Below are 22559 nucleotides of genomic sequence, written 5' to 3'. Positions count from 1 at the left end.
CTTGCCCTGCGCTCTTCCTTCTGACAATGCTGTCTGTGTTGAATGCTCAGTGGATCTGCGCTCGACAGTGCAGCCTAGGCGGAGTAGTCGAACGCAGATTCACTGAGCGCTCAACACAGACAGCATCGTCAGAAGGAAAGTTGATAAAATAAATTACAAATTTTGTATTGTTCATACATATGCGTACCGAACCGAAAGCACTGTATCGAACGGTTCAATATCGATACGAGTATCGTTGCACCCCTAATATGTATATGTGTATACATATATATATATATATATATATATATATATATATATATATATGTGTGTGTGTGTGTGTGTGTGTGTGTGTGTGTGTGTGTGTGTGTGTGTGTGTGTGTATAAACTTTGTATTTCAGTTTGTGATGATTGTGTTCTCTTTGTGATTACAGGAGCTGTCCTCACATACCCAGGATCTGAAGCAGACAGATCATCCAACATCTTCACATGTTAACTGCAAAATTAACTGATGAAAACAGTACAAAGGTTAAAGTACCACATGTGCTGTCAGTGAAAGCTGCAGCTCTTTTATTGATAAAGTTAAAGACAAAAAGTCAAAAGGATTAATCACCCCTATAACTGTGTCACTATATATCAGCATTAACAGGACCTCAGTTAGGTGTTTCAGAGAGCTGCTCATCTCAGACCTGCACATCTTCCGTTTTAAACACTCGATGTACTCAGCTGCATGATGAGCACATTTGATTTTCTCTGACACAATTAAATAAAACCTGATGAAGGTCAAAGGTCGTCACTTGTGATCAAACTTGTGATCTGGAATTTTTCACAGTTTTTTGAAGATAGTGTGTTATTTACTATAAAGTAATTCAGAGTTATTCATACCATAGTAACCAGAGAGGATCATATATTTTTAAATATATAACTTTCTACAGGACTGAATATAATATCTTTATGTAAAAGTCCGGAGCCTCTGGGGAGTAACTGAGTATTTATAACATTACACAAACCAAAGGTCTCCATCACAGTGTTCATGAAATGCTGGGTGTATCCATGTCCTGGGGCAGGCCTACGGAGGAGTGCTGAAGATTTCCCTGTGAGTGAGCTGCTTGTGAAGATCATGAGTCCTGCTTGATCAATGCGATGAGCGTCAGTCTTCCTGGTGTTTCTCAAATGAAGCCTCTCTCAGTGGGTCAACAGAACTTCTGGCACAGGACAGCTGTGATGAAAGAAAGGGAAGAAGTTTCTCCAAACCTCTGGACCCCAGAAACCCAGCTTAGTCCTCATGGTCTCCCTCACTAGTTTCTCCCCAGGGTGAATGTAGCTGTTGATATAATATGGACTCTCTGTAAATCGCCTGTATTTGTATAGCGCTTTACTAGTCCCTAAAGACCCCAAAACACTTTACACAACCAGTCATCCACCCATTCACACACTGGTGATGGCAAGCTACATTGTAGCCACAGCCACCCTGGGGCGCACTGACAAAGGCGAGGCTGCCGGACACTAGCGCCACCGGGCCCTCTGACCACCACCAGTAGGCAATGGGTGAAGGGTTTTGCCCAAGGACACAACGACCGAGACTGTCCAAGCTGGGGCTCCTCTCTGTCCAAAATGTGAACATTGGCATCCTCGAAAGAGTGTCCTCCAAGCGCATGGCACAACATAGAAGAGCCACCTCCACAGGACAAGACTTAGCAGTCCATCTGCATCTTAAGGATAAAGGACACTCTTTCGAGGATGCCAATGTTCACATTTTGGACAGAGAGGACAGATGGTTTGAAAGAGGAGTGAAAGAAGCCATCTATGTCCACTGTGAGCGACCTTCTTTGAACAGAGGCGGTGGTTTACGACACCAACTCTCTGCCATCTATAATCCAGTTTTGAGATCCCTTCCCAGACGCCTTAACGCCCACTCACATCCTGGGCCATCTGATCTCAGGAATTCGCATGATAAGGTGGGGCCAGGTTTCACAATGAACTCACCCGAAACTCTGGCTGATTGGGACCCACACCCAGTTTCACACCTTGGCTCAGGCGATTAGAGGATCATCAGGGGGTCCTTTTGTCCCTCTGTGGGGGGAAACTCCCACTAGGTTTATATCTGGGACTCTCCACCATTTGACCTTAGAACTGAAGAAGCTTCTCGGATGAGAGGTGAAACGTCTTCAAGTAACTTAAAGAAGTCCAGACGCTTTTCTTTGCAAGCTCCTTTGACTACGATGACCTGGATGACTGAGAACCTTCACAGACAAAGGACAGCATTACATTTTTAATATTAACAGTAACTCTGGGCCTCTGTGGAGTATATAGCTGATCTTATCGCTTTCTAAAAATGGATAACAAAACGTAAGGAGTGCTGAATCCTTCAATAATACAGAGTATTAGAGTATGCTAGCGGCTAATCTAGCAAACGAATTAACAACAGAGTGATTTTAGATGTTGTAGAACTATAAGATGTTAAGCTGTGTGTCTTTTTCATAACAGTGACATGGTTGTATTTACCTTAATCGAACGAGTAGTCAGTCGCGGTAAACCCATCAGCAAATAAACTGGAGCAGACGGGCTACGTAAAAAGTGTAGGGGGGCGTGGTTGAGGTCAGGTCCAGCGGGTGTGTGGGCGGGAGCGTGACACAGTCGCTCCACCTCAAGTCACTACTGCGCAGACTCTGGCTCCAAAAATGCAAGATGGCAGCCTCCATATGCGGGGTATTTTGGCTTCATTTTTGCACAATGGGAGGAGGCGCTGTCGCGTCGTCCATGTTTTCTACAGTCATTGGCGGCAACTCTACACTGTAACAACCATAAAGTGCAGGCCATAACCACTGTGCCAACGGTTATTTATGACCGTGACGATTGTTGATTTCATTCACGTTACAAATAACTTATTAGAATAATTAAAAAAAAAAGAATCCTTTTAGATTAATTCAAAACCTTCAACTAAAGAAATGCATTCATCCTTTTCCTCGCGCAATTATTTTTCGATCCATTAGATGGCGCAGTATCTTCACAGTAGGATTCAATCGCCGGCAAACTCCGGTAATTGAGTCACTGAGGTTGGAACTTTACTGTTTTTTTTCTTGAAAATTACATAGTTAAAACTATCTTTTAAAAAGGAGAAAAAGAAGAAGATGCGTCAGGGGAAATAAAAGTTTCTGCTAATTTTATCTTACAGAAAACAAAGGTTCTTGTAGGCACATACATATGAAGAATAAAAACAAACCCCATGGTTGTTTAATATAATTTTTAAAAAGTGACTCAAATAAAAAACGGCTTAAAAAAACAACCTTTAAAGCTATAATCCACGTTTACGCGCCATAAAGACAGACTGCTGGATGACGAGACAAATTTAGACAATGTGTTATGGAGACAATTGGATCAGGTGATGACTGCCTACTTGAGCATCAGTGTTATCACTTCACATCCAGGGGTTTCCTGCCCAGGGTACCAAGGGCTTTCCATCCTCCGCACAGGATATAAGACCAGTTCCCACGCACTGGGGTGATCCACTGTGCATTTCAGCAACAGATTACTCTTCCAGGCAAAATAAATAAATAAAACCACAGGCTTTTGTGACGAGCACCATGCGCAATGACTAACTCCGTGGTCGGATCCGAGCGCTGCACAGAAATTTAGTCCGCATCATTCCCTGACAGCTCCCTGAGAGAGGCAGGGCTGGATTCACAGGTAGGCTGTGCGATCTCCTTCGAAGGATTTTCAAACATTACATCCTCACCCGAAACATTTCTGTGAGATTATTGCGTTTGGACAGCCCATTGTAATTTCTCTTTAGCCTGTGCAAGTTGAATGGATGCAGCATTTCATTCAGAAGACACGGGGAATAGAAATCGCTTACTAGGGAGCTCGTTTTATTGCCTGTTTTTATTAATTTGCTGGAACACATATCATGGGTTTTTATTAGCCTGTTATTTACTGAGTCGTTTGAATGAAGGGGAGGATTGTGAGGGAGTGTGCAGTGCACTCAGTATGCGTGCTGATAATTAACCTATAGCTTTCAATTATAACAATGAACATTTCAGTGAATCCTTTGTGTTTTGGGGGGTACATCATTCTGAAGACGTGATCCTGCTGCAGAATTTTATTTATTTATTTTATTTTATTTTTTGCTGTCATTCATGCAGAGCTGGTGTTGCACTGATTTACTACTACCTACTTTGGTGTTATGATTATGGACTAAGTTTATTCATGAATGGCTACACTCTAGGTGTACCTCAGTAGGTTCAGCCCCCCATCTCCCTTTATAAAAAAGATTTAATAAAACAAGACTAGAGCCCGGCTCCTCCTGCAAATGAAGTGCTTTGTTGTTGTAGATCTGATGTAAGAAAACAGACCTGGTAAGTCATGTGGGAGACTGTGTGGTTGCAGTCCCTGGGCGTTGCTGCAGGGTTTTTTAGGAGCGCACGCTGGAGGCTTGCAGACTATAGAGGAAAAACATCAAGCTGATCACTGATGTGGGGAGGGCTGCTTCTCAACTCCAGCTGTGACACAGAGCAGGTGAATCAGTTGACTACTTATTGTGATGTTATCTTTTACTGCACCCTAGGGCTCTTATTATTATTAAACCTGGAATGTCCAAGCAGTGTGTGTGTGTGTGTGTGTGTGTGTGTGCGTGTGTGCGCGCGCGCGCGCGCGCGCACGCGCGCTGTAATGGGTTGGACTAGTTCATTCTTATTCTGACATTAATATGGAAAGAGGACAGAGAAAGGAAGCTGGGCTCTGCCTTCCAGTTCCACCATCTCCCAACTCCTCCTACAGACCTGAAAGCATGTGGATTAAATGGGGGAAGGGAGAAAAGACTGAATGAATGGTCTGAGCGATATCTGCAGTTGCATCCTTGCACATAAGCAGCCCCAGTAGTGATTGAACGACACCTTCATCCTGATGTCCCCTGTCTTTGTATTTTTCTCCCTGCCTGCTAGCCTATTGTTGTTTTCGAAAGAAGGAATGAAATTAAGAAAAGATATAGGAGGAGATCAGTTGTTTTCACATCTGGTCACATAAAACAAGAGTAAAAGAGCAAGAATGATGGGTATTTATAGAAAAGGTGGGGGGGGGTGAAAGATGGAGGAATGAAGTGCTTTGCATGCTGCATGCATTATTTAACACACAAGCATACAAGGCAGCCATACCCTTCTTCTTTAACCACGTTACTTTACAACATTTGTAACAATGACCTGGTCTGCATGGGTCTGAAAATTTAGCGCACACACACACACACACACACACACACACACACACACACACACACACACACACGCGCGCGCACACACACACACACACACACACACACATGGAGTTTAATCACTCTCATTCTCATCTTCTGATCTTGCTGTTACCATGGCCACAGTTGGTAAAGGTGCATGACTCCATGTTTTTCTGTGCTCGTCACCATCTATGCATGCAGCTTCGGGCCTAAATCACACAGTTTTTACTGTAAATCTACGCAGATTTTGTGTTCTGTGTTTAAATTCTGTTAGAGGAGATTTTATTCTGCCATTTGTGTCCAAGCTCCAGAGGGGAGTGGCTTCATCTTCTTATTCTCATCAGCGGTGGATAAGCATTGATTCACTTACTTATCCAAATGTGGTGATTCGAGCTGCCTAAATGGTGTGGCATATTGGAGAAAGCAGAAGTAATGAATGTGGCCTTTTAACAAAGTTCCCCCAGCAGAGTGAGGAGTTAAACATCCAAAATAGAATTAACACTAGTTTATCTCGAAAACCCCTTTTCCACCTTTCCACTACCCTTTCCAATCCCTGACCCTTATTTTACACTCATTCTAATCAGCGCTTTACATATGTTGCAGCTGCAATGATGGTCTTCAGAGTAACGCCTACAGGAAGCCTCCCGACAGAGGTTTTTCTCTCAAAAGTTGCAAAGAAGCTTGCTGTTAGTGTTGCAGCTTCCAGGCCAGAACAGTTTGCCAACACAGATTTGTTAAAAACACCCAGGGGCATTGTACCTGCTAGTTTGCTAGTGGGACAAGAGGGAGAGTCAGATATCCCACAGCTGAACCACATCTTCACAGGGGAGAGAGTAACGGCAGTAAGACTAAGAGAGACCTGACGTGTTTTCTTTCATCTTATGAACCATGTAGTTTTGTCTCATAAGACTACAAACAGACATTTAATACCCCTATCTGTTACCTCTGACATAAGATTTGAAGAAACCGAGGGAACGTAATCAGCCGGTGCATCAGCAGCCAGTCCCACCTCTTGCTTCTGGGGCATACAAGGATGAATCACCATCAGCCAAGCAAATCTGAAACTCACTGCAGGCTCTTGCTAGAGTGCCGGTAATCGAGTGTTCCCTCGTCCTGTAGCTGTTGACTGACTTAGCTTTAAAAGGAGGCTCGGATAAAAGCATTCTCTGCTATATTAGGAGACTTGTGATGTAACAGAGTTGGTGATAACTGTGATATTTAAAATATGAAATATTTAAAGAATATTAATAATGCACACAAAAAAATAGTGCAGCACCAGTAACTATCACGTTGACACTTAAGCATAGTGGGTGGCAGTATTGCACTTTAACTGATGGCAGATGTTATGCCATGTGGAGTTTTGTTGTTGATTAAGCAACTGTTCTTTTTCTCTGTTTTTTTATGGTTAAGGTTTCAGACTTTCTCTTCAGCTCCCTTTGAGTCTAAAAGTTGAATCTGAATTATATGTAAATCAATATGCTGGTCAGATGGCGTTTTCAGCTAAATCTGAGGATTGCTAGGATCTGTTGGATGTCGACTGCAAATTCAGCCTTGTTGTGATTTCTGAATAAAAGAAAAAAAAATCTGCACCAGCCAGATTTAGGTTGACTGGATGGAGCCAACAATTATAGCAGGGTATCAGCATGATAGCTTGTTTGGTCACTGGATGGTTTTTCCTGTTTGTTCTCCAACGATGCGGGACCTGGATCCATGCCTGCCGAGAGGATGTAGTTGTGTGTATTTAAAATGGTACAACGCTCTCACATTTGAGAGGTGAAGAGTCCTCGCAGATGGTTCTGCAGATGGTCCCTGTCAGCGCCATTGTCTGAGTGAAAGCATGGATAATTTGTCAATGCGACAGACCTAAAAGACTAACATCCACACTGTTGCCCTAAACAGAGTTTCTCAATCTGTTCCACCCGATGTGATCTGTTCCTCCCCAAATCCTTGTTTGATAGTGGTCAGAGCATAAAGCGTACACTAATGCCTTAAGGAGAGGGTTTACACAGAGTGAATGGCAACGAGGGTGGGAGCTGTAAATAATTAAGAAATGCTGAGTGATGTGTTCCTCTTGCAGCAGAACATTTCACGGTGCAGTGCTTTATAGTGTTGCCCAGGTCCAACTTTCAGTGTGTTGCTATGCTGCCGTCTCACAGTCCTCTATGGAGGATGGATGGAGTTTTGTCATGCTACTGGGAGTGGGTGGCTACCTTTTGGTGGCTCCTACCCTCTCCCCACTCACTCTGAGACATTGTGAGAATTTGACATCAAGATCTGTTAAGCTACTTAGTTTATAAATCCAAATGATCATAAATTAAATTCTGCGATTTAGATTTAATTTATTTAAATTTGGCGTCGCTGTTTATTTAATGTCAAGTCATGATATGTTTCCTTTGATAAAATCTGAGAAATCAGATGTTTTAATTGCGTTAAGAACTGCCAAATATACATTACAGATGAATGGGATGCTTGCTTTGAAGTAAAAGAGTATACACTTACACAATATAATCATGCAATACCGTGCAATCAAAATAATGTGTCAGCTTTGCAATCCATTGAACAGATGTTGGGAAATTTCCCGTGATAAGTCAGCTCCTTAAACTGCAGATAAAAATGAGTTGGTTATCAAATTACTGGACTCATCCTGTTGAAATCAGGAGCTTTTGTTTATCCCCACACATTTAATAGTTGTTGAGAACAAATATGGGCTAAAGTGGTTATCCTGTCTTCCAAACTACAACATGCAGAGATGTGATTTTATGATGCGAATGACTGGAGCACATTTGACTCTTCCTTTTTACTTTGTGGTTGCAGGCGTTCCTGTTTCAGTTTTCTTTTCTTTTTTTACTGCTAAAGGTGGCAAGTCAATTACCATTCATGACCCTTACTGCACAGTGTACTCCAATCTTGTGTTTATAGCCTAATCAAAAATATAACACAGAACATTTTACAGCCTATAAAAAAAGACCTTCAGTTTCTACCTCACACGTCACCGCTGACTGCGAAGGAGCAGCTGGTTGTACTTTTCTGATCACATGTAGCTTACAAGTGAGTCAAAATGCTGTTGAGTAGTTCGTGTTTTGAAGAGAACTTGAGTGGTCTATAGACAGCTCACATATAGGCTTGTTTTTACAGACCATCCATCATTTTCCAAAAGTAGATCGTTTTCAACATTAAATTGTTTTCTCCATCATTCTAATCTCGTACTCAAATTCATCGAGTAGTGGTTAATTCTCAGGATGTGATAGTAGTTCATCCATATGCCGGCAATGCTGCTCGCTTGCGCCTTCCGTCTGCCCAGAATGTTTTACTTTGCTGTATTTAATTAGCATTTGGCAAAAAAGTCAGTGTGTGAGGAAGTGAATTAAAAAAGAAGGCATGATGTTCCAGATCACCACAGGACTTGAGCTAAAACTTTAGGCCAACCAAGACCTGTTTGTGTTCTCTTTCATAATACATAACACAATCTGACTTACTGCCAGACCAGATGGTAGAGGAGGAAAAATCAGGATGAAGTAAAATATGTTTCGTCACTTCTTAAACCCTCCTTTAAGTCCTTCTTTTTTCTTTATGATTTTATCATAAAACTTGAAAGTGATTTGTTGTATTTTGCATTGCACCATGTTTTTTAGCGATGACGTTGCCGTTCACCTTTCACAATAATCTTTGTTTCTTTGTTTGATGGTTTTGCGTGTTGAGTATGTTAGATTGTTAATAGAACCTTCATTATGCATTCAAAAGTTTTTGAACACATGAAATATAAATCAAAGGGAAACCAATTGTGTAAATCTGCATTGATCTCTGATTCTCATTAACCCATTTTACAAATATCCTTTGTGGAGGATGGCGAGGGAATTGTTGCCCTGGAATTCAAGTGTAGTACCTTGTAGTGTTTCAGTGTCATTATATTTAATACATTTATAAGTAGGACATGTAGCGGGGTGTCAGGCGATTGATAAAGCCCTTGGTTACGCTGCAGACAGTTGTCCTCTATCAAAATCGGAATAAGATAATACGTTTAGCATTTGGCAGTAATTTTGATTATTTAGTTTGTCTGCTTCATCAAAATAGATTTGCGAACCGTTCATGTTTCTTTCATAAATAATGATCAATGCCAATTTAAAAATTGCAGTATTGTTAGAGCACAAAGTGCTTGTATATTATTTGAGTAAATCCTTGCTTTTGTTTGCAGATTTCAGTACAGGAGGTAGCTTCGCTCTATCCTTACATCCCACTTACAGTGGTCCATGGTGAATCATTCCAAAGAAGCCCCACTGACTTGTTGTCACTGCCTGCTTTCCTCAGCTCTCCCTTCCGCAAGTACTGAAAACTCAAGACATTACTGTAAAAAGGTGCTTTTTCCCAGTCTGTTGGTTTTCCAGTCATATATTCTGCAGTAATGAGTCATACTCCTACTATTGAAAGATATACAACAACATTAATCTGTGAAAGTGCCTGACTGGACTCGAAATGGGTTACTCTTGCTGATGATTTTCTTGAACTGAAGAATGGATAGCTGTGTTTGCTAAAAGCTGATGCAAAACATCCAGGCTGTGCTCAGGGAGTTGTGTGTACGTAGACCCCTGAAGATGCACAGATGCAGATTTGTATTGACTAGTCTCTCAGGCCCTGAGGAGGAGACACAGGTTTCTAAATCGGTCCTCTCCACCCCCATATGAAATTCTCTCTATAGAGAGATCCCGCTGCATCCATGACTTATGGTGATCAGTCTTGAGTCGATGCTCTCCCTCTGGTCTTTCCTGCTGTCATCTCACACATGATCTGTTACTAGCTACTCCTGGCGGTATGGTGTGGCCATTTGCACAGTTCCCATTGTAAAGGTTTCATAACATTTTTGCAGAAGAATAAACAACAAATTAATAAATAACAGAGAATATGTGCTTCTCCTCAGAGAGGAATCCACCACCTGACTGAGTCATTTTTACCAGTTAAGCTGAGAAGTATAGAGGATGGAGACTGAGGGTTAAAATTATGTCAGAAACAAGGCCCAGTATGACATTTTGGGCAAGACAGTTCATTATAATTGGTCTTGGATACAATTTTCAAAGTTACAGTACATTTAAAACCTTTTGAGAGAATTTAAACTACAACCAATGAAACCAGCACTACTTTCCAAAAGCTAAAGCATAACATCCTATAGTGACAGCTCTTTATGTGTATGTGATCCTTCAGACTATCTCCTGAATATTAATTGGTTTGTCACTTCAGCAAAGAACCCACTACTGTGATGCATTAATATCTATCCCGAGCAGGGAGCTCGGGCTAGTCTGAGTCAGTCGTTACCTTGCCCAAGTCTTAACGTAGCCTCCCATCTGTCTCTCTCCATCCACCTCTGCAGGACAATAATGTTCGACAAAAGTGCCGTAATTTATTTTGGCAAGTGAAGGAGGGCCGCACTTCAGAGTGTCAGTGCATAAAATACACGGTGTGGTCAGAGTTATGTCTGATCTGTCAGTCTGCTGCTGAAAAAGTGGAAAAAGACCAGGCTCCCTGAGGACTGTGCTGCTAGTGTTGGCTAGATGCAGGCGCTGCATCAGAAGGAAAAGCCCACACCCAGAGTGCCTATTGATAGCACAGCGAATTTCTTGAATCCTGCAGGCAGACGTACAACAGATTAGACCTCAAAAGGTATGGAGCCCGACGTTACGGAGTATAATATGAGCAGCTGAATGAGTGGTGCACCCCTCCCTTTTGCTACTGCTTTTACTCTCTCGAAGTTTCTACAATGCTGGATTTTCCTGCTTTGAAATGCTGAAGACAAGTACCACAGTGACTTCTCACTTTTCCTTTTTTGTCATTAACATTGTGCATTTTTGGCTAAATCCCGCCCCCAACATATTAAACCTCATAATCCAAAGAGCGGCAATGATGCATAAAGTATAGATAAAAACAGAATGCAACAATTTACAAATCATTTAATAGGCTTTATTTAAGTTTTTATAGTTAAAAGACAACATACCAAAGCTTCAAAGTGACAAAAATGATGATTTTTGTAATAATATATGGACATTTTGATTTTGATATACCAGCAAAACACTGCAAAAAAAGAGAGGCAACATCAACACTGTTTTGCATCACCTCATGCTTTAAAACACTCAACAACTTGGGAACCATGATGAATGATCGTTGTAATTTTAAGAGCAGAGTACTTTTCAGGTCTTCCCTGATATAGATCTTAGGTGCTTGAAAGTTTTACATCTCATAAAGCACCAACTGTTTTCAATGGGCAGGACTGCAGGCAGGCCAGTGTAGCACTTACACTCTTATTAAGATGACATGTTGTTAGAAAGCATGCACACTTTGGTTTGGTATTCTTTTGCTTAAATGAGCAAGCTTTTCTCTGACTACTCCCAGATGGGCTAATTACCCATGCTGTGCCCACCGATTCGCCCCTTTCCCATCACAGATGTAGCCCCTACAAATGGTCTCCACATCTTTCATTCTGAAACATTTGACCTGCTCGCTCTTTCTTAAACAATAATGCTTCTTATTTTACCTAATTAGTTGCCAGATTTCCACCAGGTGGTTTTATGTTATACACCACCTCAGTTTTGAAAAATTAAATGAAAATGTATTTAAATAGCCCAAAAGCTTCAAGGCTTTACATTGTAAAGACAAAACCCTAAAATAATACAGGCAAAAAACCCTCAATAATCAAACGACTCCCTATGAGCAAAACGAAAAACGTCCTTTTACCGGAAGAAACCTCTGGCAGAACCAGGCTCAGAAATGGGTAGCCATCTGCTTGACCAGTTGGGGGTGAAGCAAGACAAGACAAAAGACACACAGTGGAAGAGAGCAGATCACCATAACAATTCCTGGTATCTAAAGCACAAGAAAGGTTCTTAGTTTGTCTGGTTGCTTCAGTTTCGAACCTGCCAGTCTTCTCTGAATGCAGGTACTTTCCTTCATGACATACACTGTGGATCCAATCGCTCCATGTACTGTCTGGCAGAGGATTGATACAACCCTCTGTCAGTCGCAGGAGTGCCTACAGACACACACACACACACACACACACACATACACACACACTCAGAAAGCAGTCTTACTCGTAGGCAATTGCCTCAGTGAATTCTGTCGACGGTGTCGTATTATCTTTACCATGTCAGTCTGAGATTAAATTACATTGCTAGTGTATCATATGGATGGATGAACCACTCACTCTTTCTCACTGTCATTATTAGTACTCACTCTGTTCTCTGTCTATTTTTTTTGTTTTGTTTTGTTATGGGGTTTATTTTGCATCATGTACTGCAGTGACCGCAAAAGCTGACATTTACTTTAAATACTCTGATGACACAGCCATCCTTAGCATCCTCCTCGGCAACAGTGACTCTCTCCTTGTCTGTAAACAGTCCAGTTCAGATTCTTCATGGAGCGTCAATAAGTTCCAAGTGAAGTCTTATAAATAGTCTTATAAACATTAGTCTCCCCTGCCCCCATAGCACCCACCTCCATACCCAGCTTCACCAACATCCCTGGGGCCAAACGAGTTGATAACTTGATGGCATTTAAAAAAAAAGGCGTTAACACACTATGACCAATCAGAAATGCTGTAAAAAGACTCTTAGTCATAGCTGTGGTGTCATTGCATAATTGAGCGACTCCTGCTGCACATAACCATCTGTTTCTTTGATTTGTGCAGATTCACAAACGGGAAGCGATTCTTATGGCTTCACTAACAGCTGCTCAAATAACTGACCTTGCCACCCCCAATTTGCACAACTTTATCTCCACAGGCCTGACAGTGAAGGCGCATCTAAATTCAAACAAACTAGACCACTCACTTCACTTCATATTGCATCATTTCACTCTGCACCATCATGAACAAGAAGGCTCGTTTTGTCATGAGCGTCGTTCCCATTGTTGTATGCCCAGTAAGCGTCTCTCCCCCTACAGGAAACGCTTATGTCGCTGTAGCTCTGTCGTGTATTTTACAGATCAGTTTGTGGTGTTTCTGAAATGTTTTCTTGCATCCATTCACTGCTTGAATATTTTCCTGGAACTATATATTGAAACAGGCTTGGCAAGAGGACACGATACTGATTAGGCGGTAAATCTGGCAATGCAAGCCTCTTTGAAAGTTGGTGTATTTCTCATGCTTATGCAAATTCATTGGAAGCAAAGTGGATGAAGAAGCTAAAAGTTACTTTTCTGGGAATGATATTTGATTTTTGTAGATTCTACTTTTTTTTTTGGCTTCTGATGGACATTTTAATTAACCCTGCGCTGTGACATTAAAAGGAAGTGTAGCTGGTGACTTTTCAATTTGATGTTGGCTCTGTCCTGGCTCACACATTTGTAGGAAATGACTTTTTTGATGAGAGAGCAATCCGGTGGCAATTAAGTTGGTGCTGCATAAGCACGAGATAAGGGTGCAGGAAAGGTAAAAGTGTGGCTCTGAGATATAGCTAGAGAGTTTTTATGACATCAGTTAAAGCTTGTTTGACTACCTCATGCTGAATTTATCCATGCCTTCTGTCTCTCTGTCTATCCCACAGACTGCAACAGAGCAGCATGACAGACACAGTGATGAGCAGCAGCTCAGATCGCTGGGTGTCCAATGACAGGCAGAGGAACATGCACGCTAGGTAAGCCTGATGCTCAGAACAATTTTTCTTCTAGTAAACCTTTCATATGGCCACATCAACACCTAACTGTGCCTTCCTCTTTTCACCTGCATCTGTCTGATATGTGATTTGTGACATAGTGATAAAGAACAGTAAGTAGATAAACTCCTATCTTATTGCATTAGGCAGCAATGTGCTGATGCAGTAAATGCATGCTCATTCATTCATTGCTCAATGCCTGCATGTAAATGTGTGATTGGTATAGTTAAATCATATAGTGCACCTTCAACTGCAGAGTATGCTTGGCTTACAGGGGCAACTGGACCATGCAGCCAGGCCCCGGTCCCGGTCCAGACCTCACCGATGAAGAGAAGGAGATTATAAACAGCGTGATCGCCCGTGCTGAGAAAATGGAGGCCATGGAGCAGGAGAGAATTGGGTAAGACCTGCAGTAGTTTCTCTTCTGAGACTGATTGCACACATATATTTTGACTTGGGATAATAATTGTTGACATTTTAAGTGAGATTTCACTCTGTGCTGCTGCAGGCGTTTGATAAACCGCCTGGACGACATGAAAAAGACTGTGTGTGGGGATGGAGTGTCCCGCTGTTTGCTGTGTGGAGAGCAGCTGGGCTCACCTGGGGTCAGCTCAGTGGTGTGCGAGGACTGCAAAAAGGTTGGTAATAAGTCAGCTCTTCTGCTACGATTCAGGCTAAAGGTTAAGAAAATCCAATAGGTCAGCCGTATATTTGTAATAACATTGAAAATGGCAAGCAGCTGGTAATCTTTATTCTAATCTGTTGTGTAGAACATGTGTACCAAGTGTGGCACACAGTGTGGCAGTCGGCCACGCGCTGTGTGGCTGTGCAAGATCTGCAGAGAGCAGCGAGAGGTGAGCGCTTTAAAACGAGAGATAAAATTACAATTAAAACAATAATCCATTGAAAAAGACGATAAAACATATGCTTTTCCTCTTTTCTCAGGTGTGGAAGAGATCTGGTGCCTGGTTTTTCAAAGGTTTCCCGAAGCATTTCCTGCCATCACCGATGCCATTATCTAAAGCAAAAGAGACAGGTGCCCAGGAGGCAGCAGAGCCCCAGAGGCCAAAAGCCTCTGGGCCGAGGGAGACAGTAACCCAACAACAAGCACCAGGTAGACACAGCTAGCTTCAACTTTAATCTATCTATCTATCTATCTATCTATCTATCTATCTATCTATCTATCTATCTATCTATCTATCTATCTATCTATCTATCTATCTATCTATCTATCTATCTATCTATCTATCTATCTATCTATCTATAACAGTTGGTCTATGTTATGTCTTAGGTCAGAATCAAAATGAGGCTCTTGCCTCTGAACAACAGGTTTCAGGCAAGTTCAATATCTATAACCCTTTTAAGATAGATCTGCTATATGAATGCGCTTTCCTCTTGCTTCCTGGCATCTGACAGTGTTCTGTTAAGTATTCTGTTTTTATGATGTGCTAGTGGTTCATTTCCTCCCCTTCGTCACCACCCTGGCTATTTTATGGTGGCCAGGTGTGAAGCTACCAAAGCAGGCTAACTAGCTTCCGCTCAGAAAGTGAAAAGTTGCACTTTTTGGAAAATTAATATTTCTAATTTTCAGTGTGACTTTTTCAAACACCACCTCTTCAGTCTCTTCAGATCAGCCTTTCTGATAATGCAGTCCCACCTCTCATTGCTCTTTTCCCTGCCATCAAACCTTTTATCTCCTACCCAAATTTGGCTGTGCCGCCCACTGTCACAGAGGAGGGGGGCATGAAGAGCTCAATTAAACTGTCGGAAGTCCCATGCTGTGGCGTGGAATGAGCCTCCAGGTGGTGCTGGCATGATGGGTCGCACAGCATCATTTCACACTTTCAGCGTGATTACCTGTGCAGTGTGAGTTCCCCGTACAAGAGAAGCAGTCTGCATAGCTGCTGCATGTATGGTTGCTGGCTGCCACAGCTTGTTGTAGCGTATGTAGGTCAATGCCTGTGCTACAAAAAAGCTACAACATCAAAAGTATCTGGAGAGACCGCGGAGTATTACAGAATCCACTGCAGTAGCAGCCTGAAGTGGTCTTATTATGCACTTTTCCCCTATGCGCAGTACGCAAGTTCTGAATAATGTGATTCATGCTTATTTTTAGGGCCCGAGCCACAGGGCCGTCCTGGTTACCCACCTGTGGCGCCTAAACCAGTTATGCGCATGGCCTCAGGCGGGGCTGGCCCAGAAGAGGCCGGGCAGGGCAGCCCAGTGGTGATGAAGAAGATGGTGCCTGTCCAGAGCACCAGACCACAGCCTTGTGCATCCACCAACGTGACGCAGCAGGGTGAGAAACAGCTCTTTGTGTTTAGAGAGAGAGAGAAATCCTCAGTTGTGTCATTTCTTGCTGTCTGAGACAACTGAATGTGGTTGTAGGTTCAATGGTCGGAGATGGAGGTGCTTACTCTTCTGGTGCAGTTCCTCCAGAGCAGAGAGCGCCTCCTGCAGTGAGAGAGGACAGGAGGCAGCCGACTGCCTACGGTGCCCCTCCTGCCCGACAGCAACCTCCCCCAGCTGACGAGGAGGAGGAAGTCAATGACTATGACTCGGATGAAGCCAGTGAGTACACCATCTGCTCACCCTTCTCATGGAGTGACATGACTGATGTGTATTGTTTTAAATTCCCTTTCTGTACAGTTTGATTTCTCTCCACTGATTTCAAGAAAATAACAAAAGATAAGGGTTTGGTTTTGGGGTTTTCTTTAAATCAGGAAGAACTTATTTCTGTAAGGCGTACAGTATTGGGGGTTGATTCCCTTAATTTGGCAAAATCTGTTTCCCTCGGGCATACTGAATCACATCTTTGGCTTCATTTCTGCAATTTAGTTCGCTCCTACTAAAATAATTCATGTGCACTTCATTTAATAAATTGCCCAGTAGTCCAAGCAAACGGTAAATATCATTCTGGCAGTGCCTGTCGAGCTGAGTTAAAAATGACAAATAAACACCGTATGTGACCAGAATATAAAAAAATCGTTATCAGAGGAAGTAAAGCAGAGAAACATGTAGAGCTACATAAGTAGCGATGCATCTAGTCACTGTTTTCATGTATCCCATTTTAATGATGAGGATGATAACCCGCCAGTCATGATTTTGGCCTCCGGCGTCAAACAGCCCTCATTCTGTCTCAGGGGAATTGGGTTTTAATTTATTTTATTGAGGTCCAGGACAATTAAGCTGTGCAAAAAAAAATTTAAGATACATGTTATAAATCCCTTGTGTGGGATTTAGTCCCCAGTGTAAGCAGGGAACATGTCAGAAATAGCAGTGATTTTATGTGTCTGTTCTCTATGGGGATGTGATGTAGCCCAGTTGGATACGACTTCTTTACTTAACAAGTAACAGCAATTTCGGCATATCTTAACTTAATATCTGCATGTTTTGATTTTTAGTGATTTGTTACCAGTATAAATAATATGCATATTTAATATTTTAATAAATTATAATCCAGTAGTGCTTATTTTCATCTATAAAAGTGATACGATCATATAGGAATATTGACCTTGGTCCAGACTAAAATACCATACTAGCACCATTTAAGGACTGAAAATTACATCCAGACATTCATATGCTTTTGCTTATGCTTGGCAATAAAACTCATGTAAAGAAAGTCTGAGTGGGCAGCATGCTGGTCTTTATTTTTTCCCTCCCTTATCCTTTGAGACTTGATTTCTTTTATATTATATTTCCCTGTTTTTAATAAGATTGTCCTGCTGTTTACATAAGGTAAATAGAAGCCTGAGAATGTTTCATGATGAAGGTCAAGTCCTTTTGTCCATCCCTTCAGTCCATTCTGGGCTGGTTTCCAATTCTCATTTTAATTTACAAGATGAGCGTTGTTTAATTACAAGACAATCTTTCTATATTTACACTCTTAATTGTTCAAGAGCAGACTTGCTGTCTCCCTGTACCTTCGTGTAATGATTGGTCCGGGATCTCTTTCAGCCACTCTGGGCTCTCTAGAGTTCAGTCTTCACTATGAACAGGAAAGCAACAGCCTCCACTGTACCATCCTCAAAGCAAAGGTACCACTATTCAGCTCATTCTCCCACACAAAGAGGCAATTTCAATCAAGTGGGTCATGTTAAAAAGGCCCTGAATGGCACTATAGCTTAATTGCTGTCTGTCGTTTGTGATGTGGTGAACACCCTGCCCTGTTTCTCCTCAGGGACTGAAACCCATGGACTCAAATGGACTGGCAGATCCTTATGTCAAGCTTCATCTGCTGCCAGGGGCTAGTAAGGTAAAATGCGTACTTTCCTACATTAAACTTTCACTTATTTTAAAAGATCTCCTGCTATGCAATAAAGGAAGGATGGCAATTTCAGGCCGTTTGATTTGATGAGAAACCTTTCTCCTAGCTCAAGCCTGACATCTTGTGGTTTAGTCTTACAAGTATGACTTGGAGGTTTAACTGTATCTAGAAAATTATATTTCCTTTCCTGATCCACCTTGAATCCAACAGTCGAACAAGCTGCGCACAAAGACACTGAGAAACACCCGCAACCCTGTGTGGAATGAGGCGCTGACCTACCATGGCCTGACAGATGAGGACATGCAGCGTAAGACCCTCAGGTGAACACTAAACTTCAGACTGTTTCACTTAAAGCTTTACTTTGCATCAACAGCCATGTGGTCACATGTCAATCTGAATCTGTCCTTGCATTTAAAGACATAATTAAGAGTTACTTAAAATTTTCTCAGGGTCTCTGTCTGTGACGAAGACAAGTTTGGGCATAATGAGTTTATCGGGGAAACCCGAGTGGCACTGAAGAAACTGAAGATGAATCAGAAGAAAAACTTCAACGTGTGTCTAGAGAGAGTTGTGCCTGTGAGTGAAACTCACACATAGTCAAAGAGGCCTTTGTTCCATTTGTCACAGACTCTTTTTGACCTGCTCTAATCTCGCTCCCCCTCGCAGACAAAGAAAACCGCAACAGCCGGCACAGCCAGAGGGATCGCTCTCTACGAGGATGAGGCAATGCTATTTCCACACATGTCTAAACATGATGGATTCCCCCACAAGTTTATGCAAATTTTTATCATGAATCCTACTGAACTATTTACCTCCTCTCTCTGTCATAGCCGGGGAAAGACGGCACAGAGGTAGAAGAGCGTGGTCGGATTCTGATATCCCTGATGTACAGCACCCAGCAGAACCGCCTCATTATAGGCGTTGTGCGCTGCGTCCATCTGGCGGCCATGGATGCGAATGGTTACTCGGACCCATATGTCAAAATGTAGGTAGAGCAAACAATAAGTACACTTCACTGCTAATGCATGCCGTTAGATTCAATTTTGCACATGTGCAATTTACAGATGTCTGAAGCCTGACATGGGGAAGAAGGGAAAGTGCAAAACACAAATCAAGAAGAGGACTCTGAACCCAGAGTTTAACGAGGTTTGTAAGAGAGCTCAAAGGGAAACTCTGCAGTTAATATAAATGAGCTCCTCCACAAGTTACCAACACATTACTGTGGTCTTACTCTGAGCAACCATAGACTGTATATAAAAGATTGATGTAGACACTATGACTTCACTCGTTGGTTTGTGAAGTCGGATAGAACTAAATCCAGGTTTGTTTCTGAGCATCACATGCTACCAGGCATACATCTGGCTCAGAAACCAAGGACAATGCTCATTTGAACTATAGCAACATGTCAATCTCAAAGTTACTACGTCCTCCATCATATCCTGCTTTATGCCTCATTTAATCATTGTACTCTGATTACGATCATAATTTACCTGAGGTTGGTAATAGGTACAAAGTAGGGTCATTTTCTCAGCTTTTCTTCTTTTTACACCACCTTCTAACTGTGGAAAGCCTGCTGGCCATTAGAAAGACTCCAGGCTCAAAGCTCTTTTGCACTGGCAAACCTGGAGGCTACATCCATCTTTTATATCAGGTCTATCAGAAATGAAAAAGGCTAAAGGCTGTCTCATTGTCCCTATCAAACTTCAGGAATTCAGTTTCGACATCAAACACAGTGAACTGGCCAAGAAGACGCTAGATATATCAGTGTGGGATTACGATATTGGGAAGTCCAATGACTACATAGGTAAACATTTGATCTGTTTTGATGCAATAAACGTGATATTCTCACAGGTTCTCCACCTGCCTTTCACACCTCCTCCCACTTCTCTTCTCACAGGTGGATGTCAGTTGGGTATCACTGCCAAGGGAGAGAGGCTGAAGCACTGGTATGAGTGTTTGAAGAACAAAGACAAGAAGATTGAGCGCTGGCACACCTTGTTAAATGAGAATCACGTTGCTAGTGATTAACCACTTGCCCCATCGCACCATACAGCATGTGCTCATACTATCCTTCCTAGCTGGCTTGCATTTATCTCCTGATCAACTTTTTTTTAACCATGTTCTTGTTTATTACTTAATCTTCTGTATTCACTGCTCCCGTTTGCCCTCTTCCCCGAGTTAGTATACTGTTCTGTCCCGTTTCCTTATAAACGATTCCTCTGCCTACACTGATACTTAATCTGCCTCTGGTACAAATCATGGCGCAAATGAATTAGAAATTTTTGTTAATGTAGCTGAGACATCTATCAGCAAGGCCATCACGCCTGTCAGCGATGTTACACGTTGTGCCGAACTTGACACGTTCTTCGCAAAGGAAAATGATGTTTGACTTGCACAGAACAAGAAAAGCAATATGCTACGGCATCTGTCACAACCTTTGCTCAAGCTTAAAAAAAGGCTCGACGGAGCTCACGCTTAAAATTTATTAGACTGTAAAGGTATTATCTTTGTTTTCTCACGTGATGACATCACGCTATAGTGTAACACTTGACCTGTATAAGCATGTCACGCCACACACAACACTACATGCAGCTGCACCTTCAGATACTTCAACTTTCTCAGCATATTGTATATTACCATGAAGAAATGTTTACATAATGATACATTGCTCAGGTTAGTATAGACATCTGATTACAACAGATGATTCATAAGTCAGTGGACCATGAGCTAGATCAATCTTCAATCAGTTGCTGTTAATTTGTGATTTAAAATTAGAGCACTTAGTTTAAACCAGGAGGTTTTTTTCTGTATGGTAATTTAAACTGTGAACTCTGAGTTTGTGGAAAGTATTAACTATGTGTTTAGAGAAACTGAAAAATGAACCGTGATGTTTACTTTCCAGTTGATTTCTTTGTCGCGGTGAGAACTGGCAGGAAACAAACAAACAAACAAAAAGAACTTCATCCTGCTACCTCTACTCCTCTGAAGCTAGCGGTTTACCCTGACACCTCAGAGGTTTTCTACTGCAGTGTTTACATGGAATGCACAGAGTCAGGTTTCTTACAGCTTTCCCTAACAAATTTGGCTGCTCCGCTTAACAAGCAGAGAAGGCTGGACAGGTTATGTCATTAGTATGTGCAGCTTTACCTGCATGCACTGTGCTTGTGACTCTTGTGTGCCTGGGGCAGTCATGGCCCGCTTTTACCCCGATGTACCCTTTGCACAAAACAGCCTCCCCCACCCTCCTCGGTCTGCCACACCCCAATCATTCAAGGCTTTAGTGTGCGTTCGTTCAATGATTACAAAAAACCAAGGAAAACACACCTTACAAAGTGGATCGACCTCAATTTATACAGCTGTCTGCAAGTTATTCCAATGTCATAACAAAGACGAAAACAAAAAGATTCTATGCATGAAATGTCTTGTTGTTCAAGATACAGATACATATATATATGTACTTTGTAAGAAATCAATGCTATTGTAATTCCATCAATGTTTACACTTCTCCCCCACAACATTCCTGTTAATACTTTATATACAACAGGGCATATTCTGCATGACTATAACGACTATGGTGTAATCTGAATAAACTGGTTTGTTAGCATCCACAGGATAGACTAATAATCAGCTGAGCACACCATAATATGACCATGTCCAACTCTATCGGTAGCAGACTATGACATTAATCTTATACTTTGAACGAGAGGGCCTGTACATAAAATCTTTCCAGCGTCTTGTTTTCTCTGTAAAACCACTCTGCCCCCTCGTGGCAGTTATTCAGACGCCCTCCAGTCCCGCATTTGTGCTATTTCAGCCACAGTGATCGTCAAATGATGATCGGCATTTTGCTGTTTCAAAAAGCAAAACGAGCAGAAAACAAAAGCAGGCTTTCTCCTGAGCTACACCCACACCTGTCTTCTTCTTGTTTCAGCCAGTTCAGTGGAATGTTTCTTCTTTAATCTCTGTATTTGTACATAGATAGTGCATGCAACGGAAAGATGTATGTTTGCAAATAACTTTGCATGTAAAGATTTTGCAGAGAGTTTACACAGATCAATAAAGTCTAAGGAAAAAAACAACAAGCTTCTTGATGTGGAAAAGCCTTTCTGATATTAGGAGGAAAGATGCTCTCATCATATGGTGGTAATAAATGGAACAAACATGAAATTTGAAAGGATAAAAACTGAGGTGGACGATTGGACAGTTTATAACCACTTCAACTGTGCTTTATTGATGGAAAAGTATTGTTGGAGATATCCATTTGGGTTCATTGGTGACTACATTTGCATCAATCTGAAAACTGTGAGTCAACACATAAAAATCTTAATTTTTATTTGAATTAACTAAAATGTTTGGGGTTTTTTTCACGTCTAGTTTTATTTAACTATGATAAACTTGCTTCTAAGCGCTTTCTCTTTGAAGGGATCATTTTACCAACGTGTCCTCATCTGGTCTT

At 41.8% G+C, this 22559-nt stretch overlaps 1 protein-coding gene and 1 long non-coding RNA gene across 5 annotated transcripts; one reads left to right on the top strand and one right to left on the bottom strand.

Moving 5' to 3' along the window:
* Positions 1 to 419: 419 nt before the first annotated feature.
* Positions 420 to 2575, bottom strand: LOC309718976. The gene is made up of 3 exons (XR_014280123.1): positions 2485 to 2575; positions 1966 to 2222; positions 420 to 1198 (listed from the first exon to the last, which is right to left on the bottom strand). It is a non-coding gene; the product is annotated as an uncharacterized lncRNA (long non-coding RNA).
* Positions 2220 to 22224, top strand: LOC309718971 (rabphilin-3A-like). 4 transcript variants are annotated; one of them, XM_082554670.1, is made up of 18 exons: positions 2220 to 2328; positions 13729 to 13818; positions 13938 to 13949; positions 14111 to 14236; positions 14345 to 14474; positions 14607 to 14690; positions 14782 to 14950; positions 15953 to 16135; positions 16225 to 16407; positions 17794 to 17873; positions 18017 to 18091; positions 18314 to 18423; positions 18553 to 18679; positions 18770 to 18826; positions 18934 to 19088; positions 19168 to 19249; positions 19811 to 19907; positions 20001 to 22224. In XM_082554670.1, exons 1-18 carry the CDS (start codon positions 2315 to 2317, stop codon positions 20129 to 20131), a joined length of 1905 nt encoding a protein of 634 aa, XP_082410796.1. In that variant the 5' UTR covers positions 2220 to 2314; the 3' UTR covers positions 20132 to 22224. The 4 variants fall into 4 exon arrangements, with proteins under 4 accessions (XP_082410796.1, XP_082410797.1, XP_082410799.1 ...); XM_082554671.1 differs by lacking the exon at positions 2220 to 2328 and adding an exon at positions 3436 to 3666 and having other exon boundaries at positions 20001 to 22222; XM_082554673.1 differs by lacking the exon at positions 2220 to 2328 and adding an exon at positions 9548 to 9555 and having other exon boundaries at positions 20001 to 22223.
* Positions 22225 to 22559: the final 335 nt, after the last annotated feature.

Source organism: Aulonocara stuartgranti (genome assembly GCF_965226115.1).
Source record: "Aulonocara stuartgranti genome assembly, chromosome: 12".
Taxonomy (NCBI): domain Eukaryota; kingdom Metazoa; phylum Chordata; class Actinopteri; order Cichliformes; family Cichlidae; genus Aulonocara; species Aulonocara stuartgranti.
This window is presented reverse-complemented; position numbering and strand designations above follow the sequence as displayed.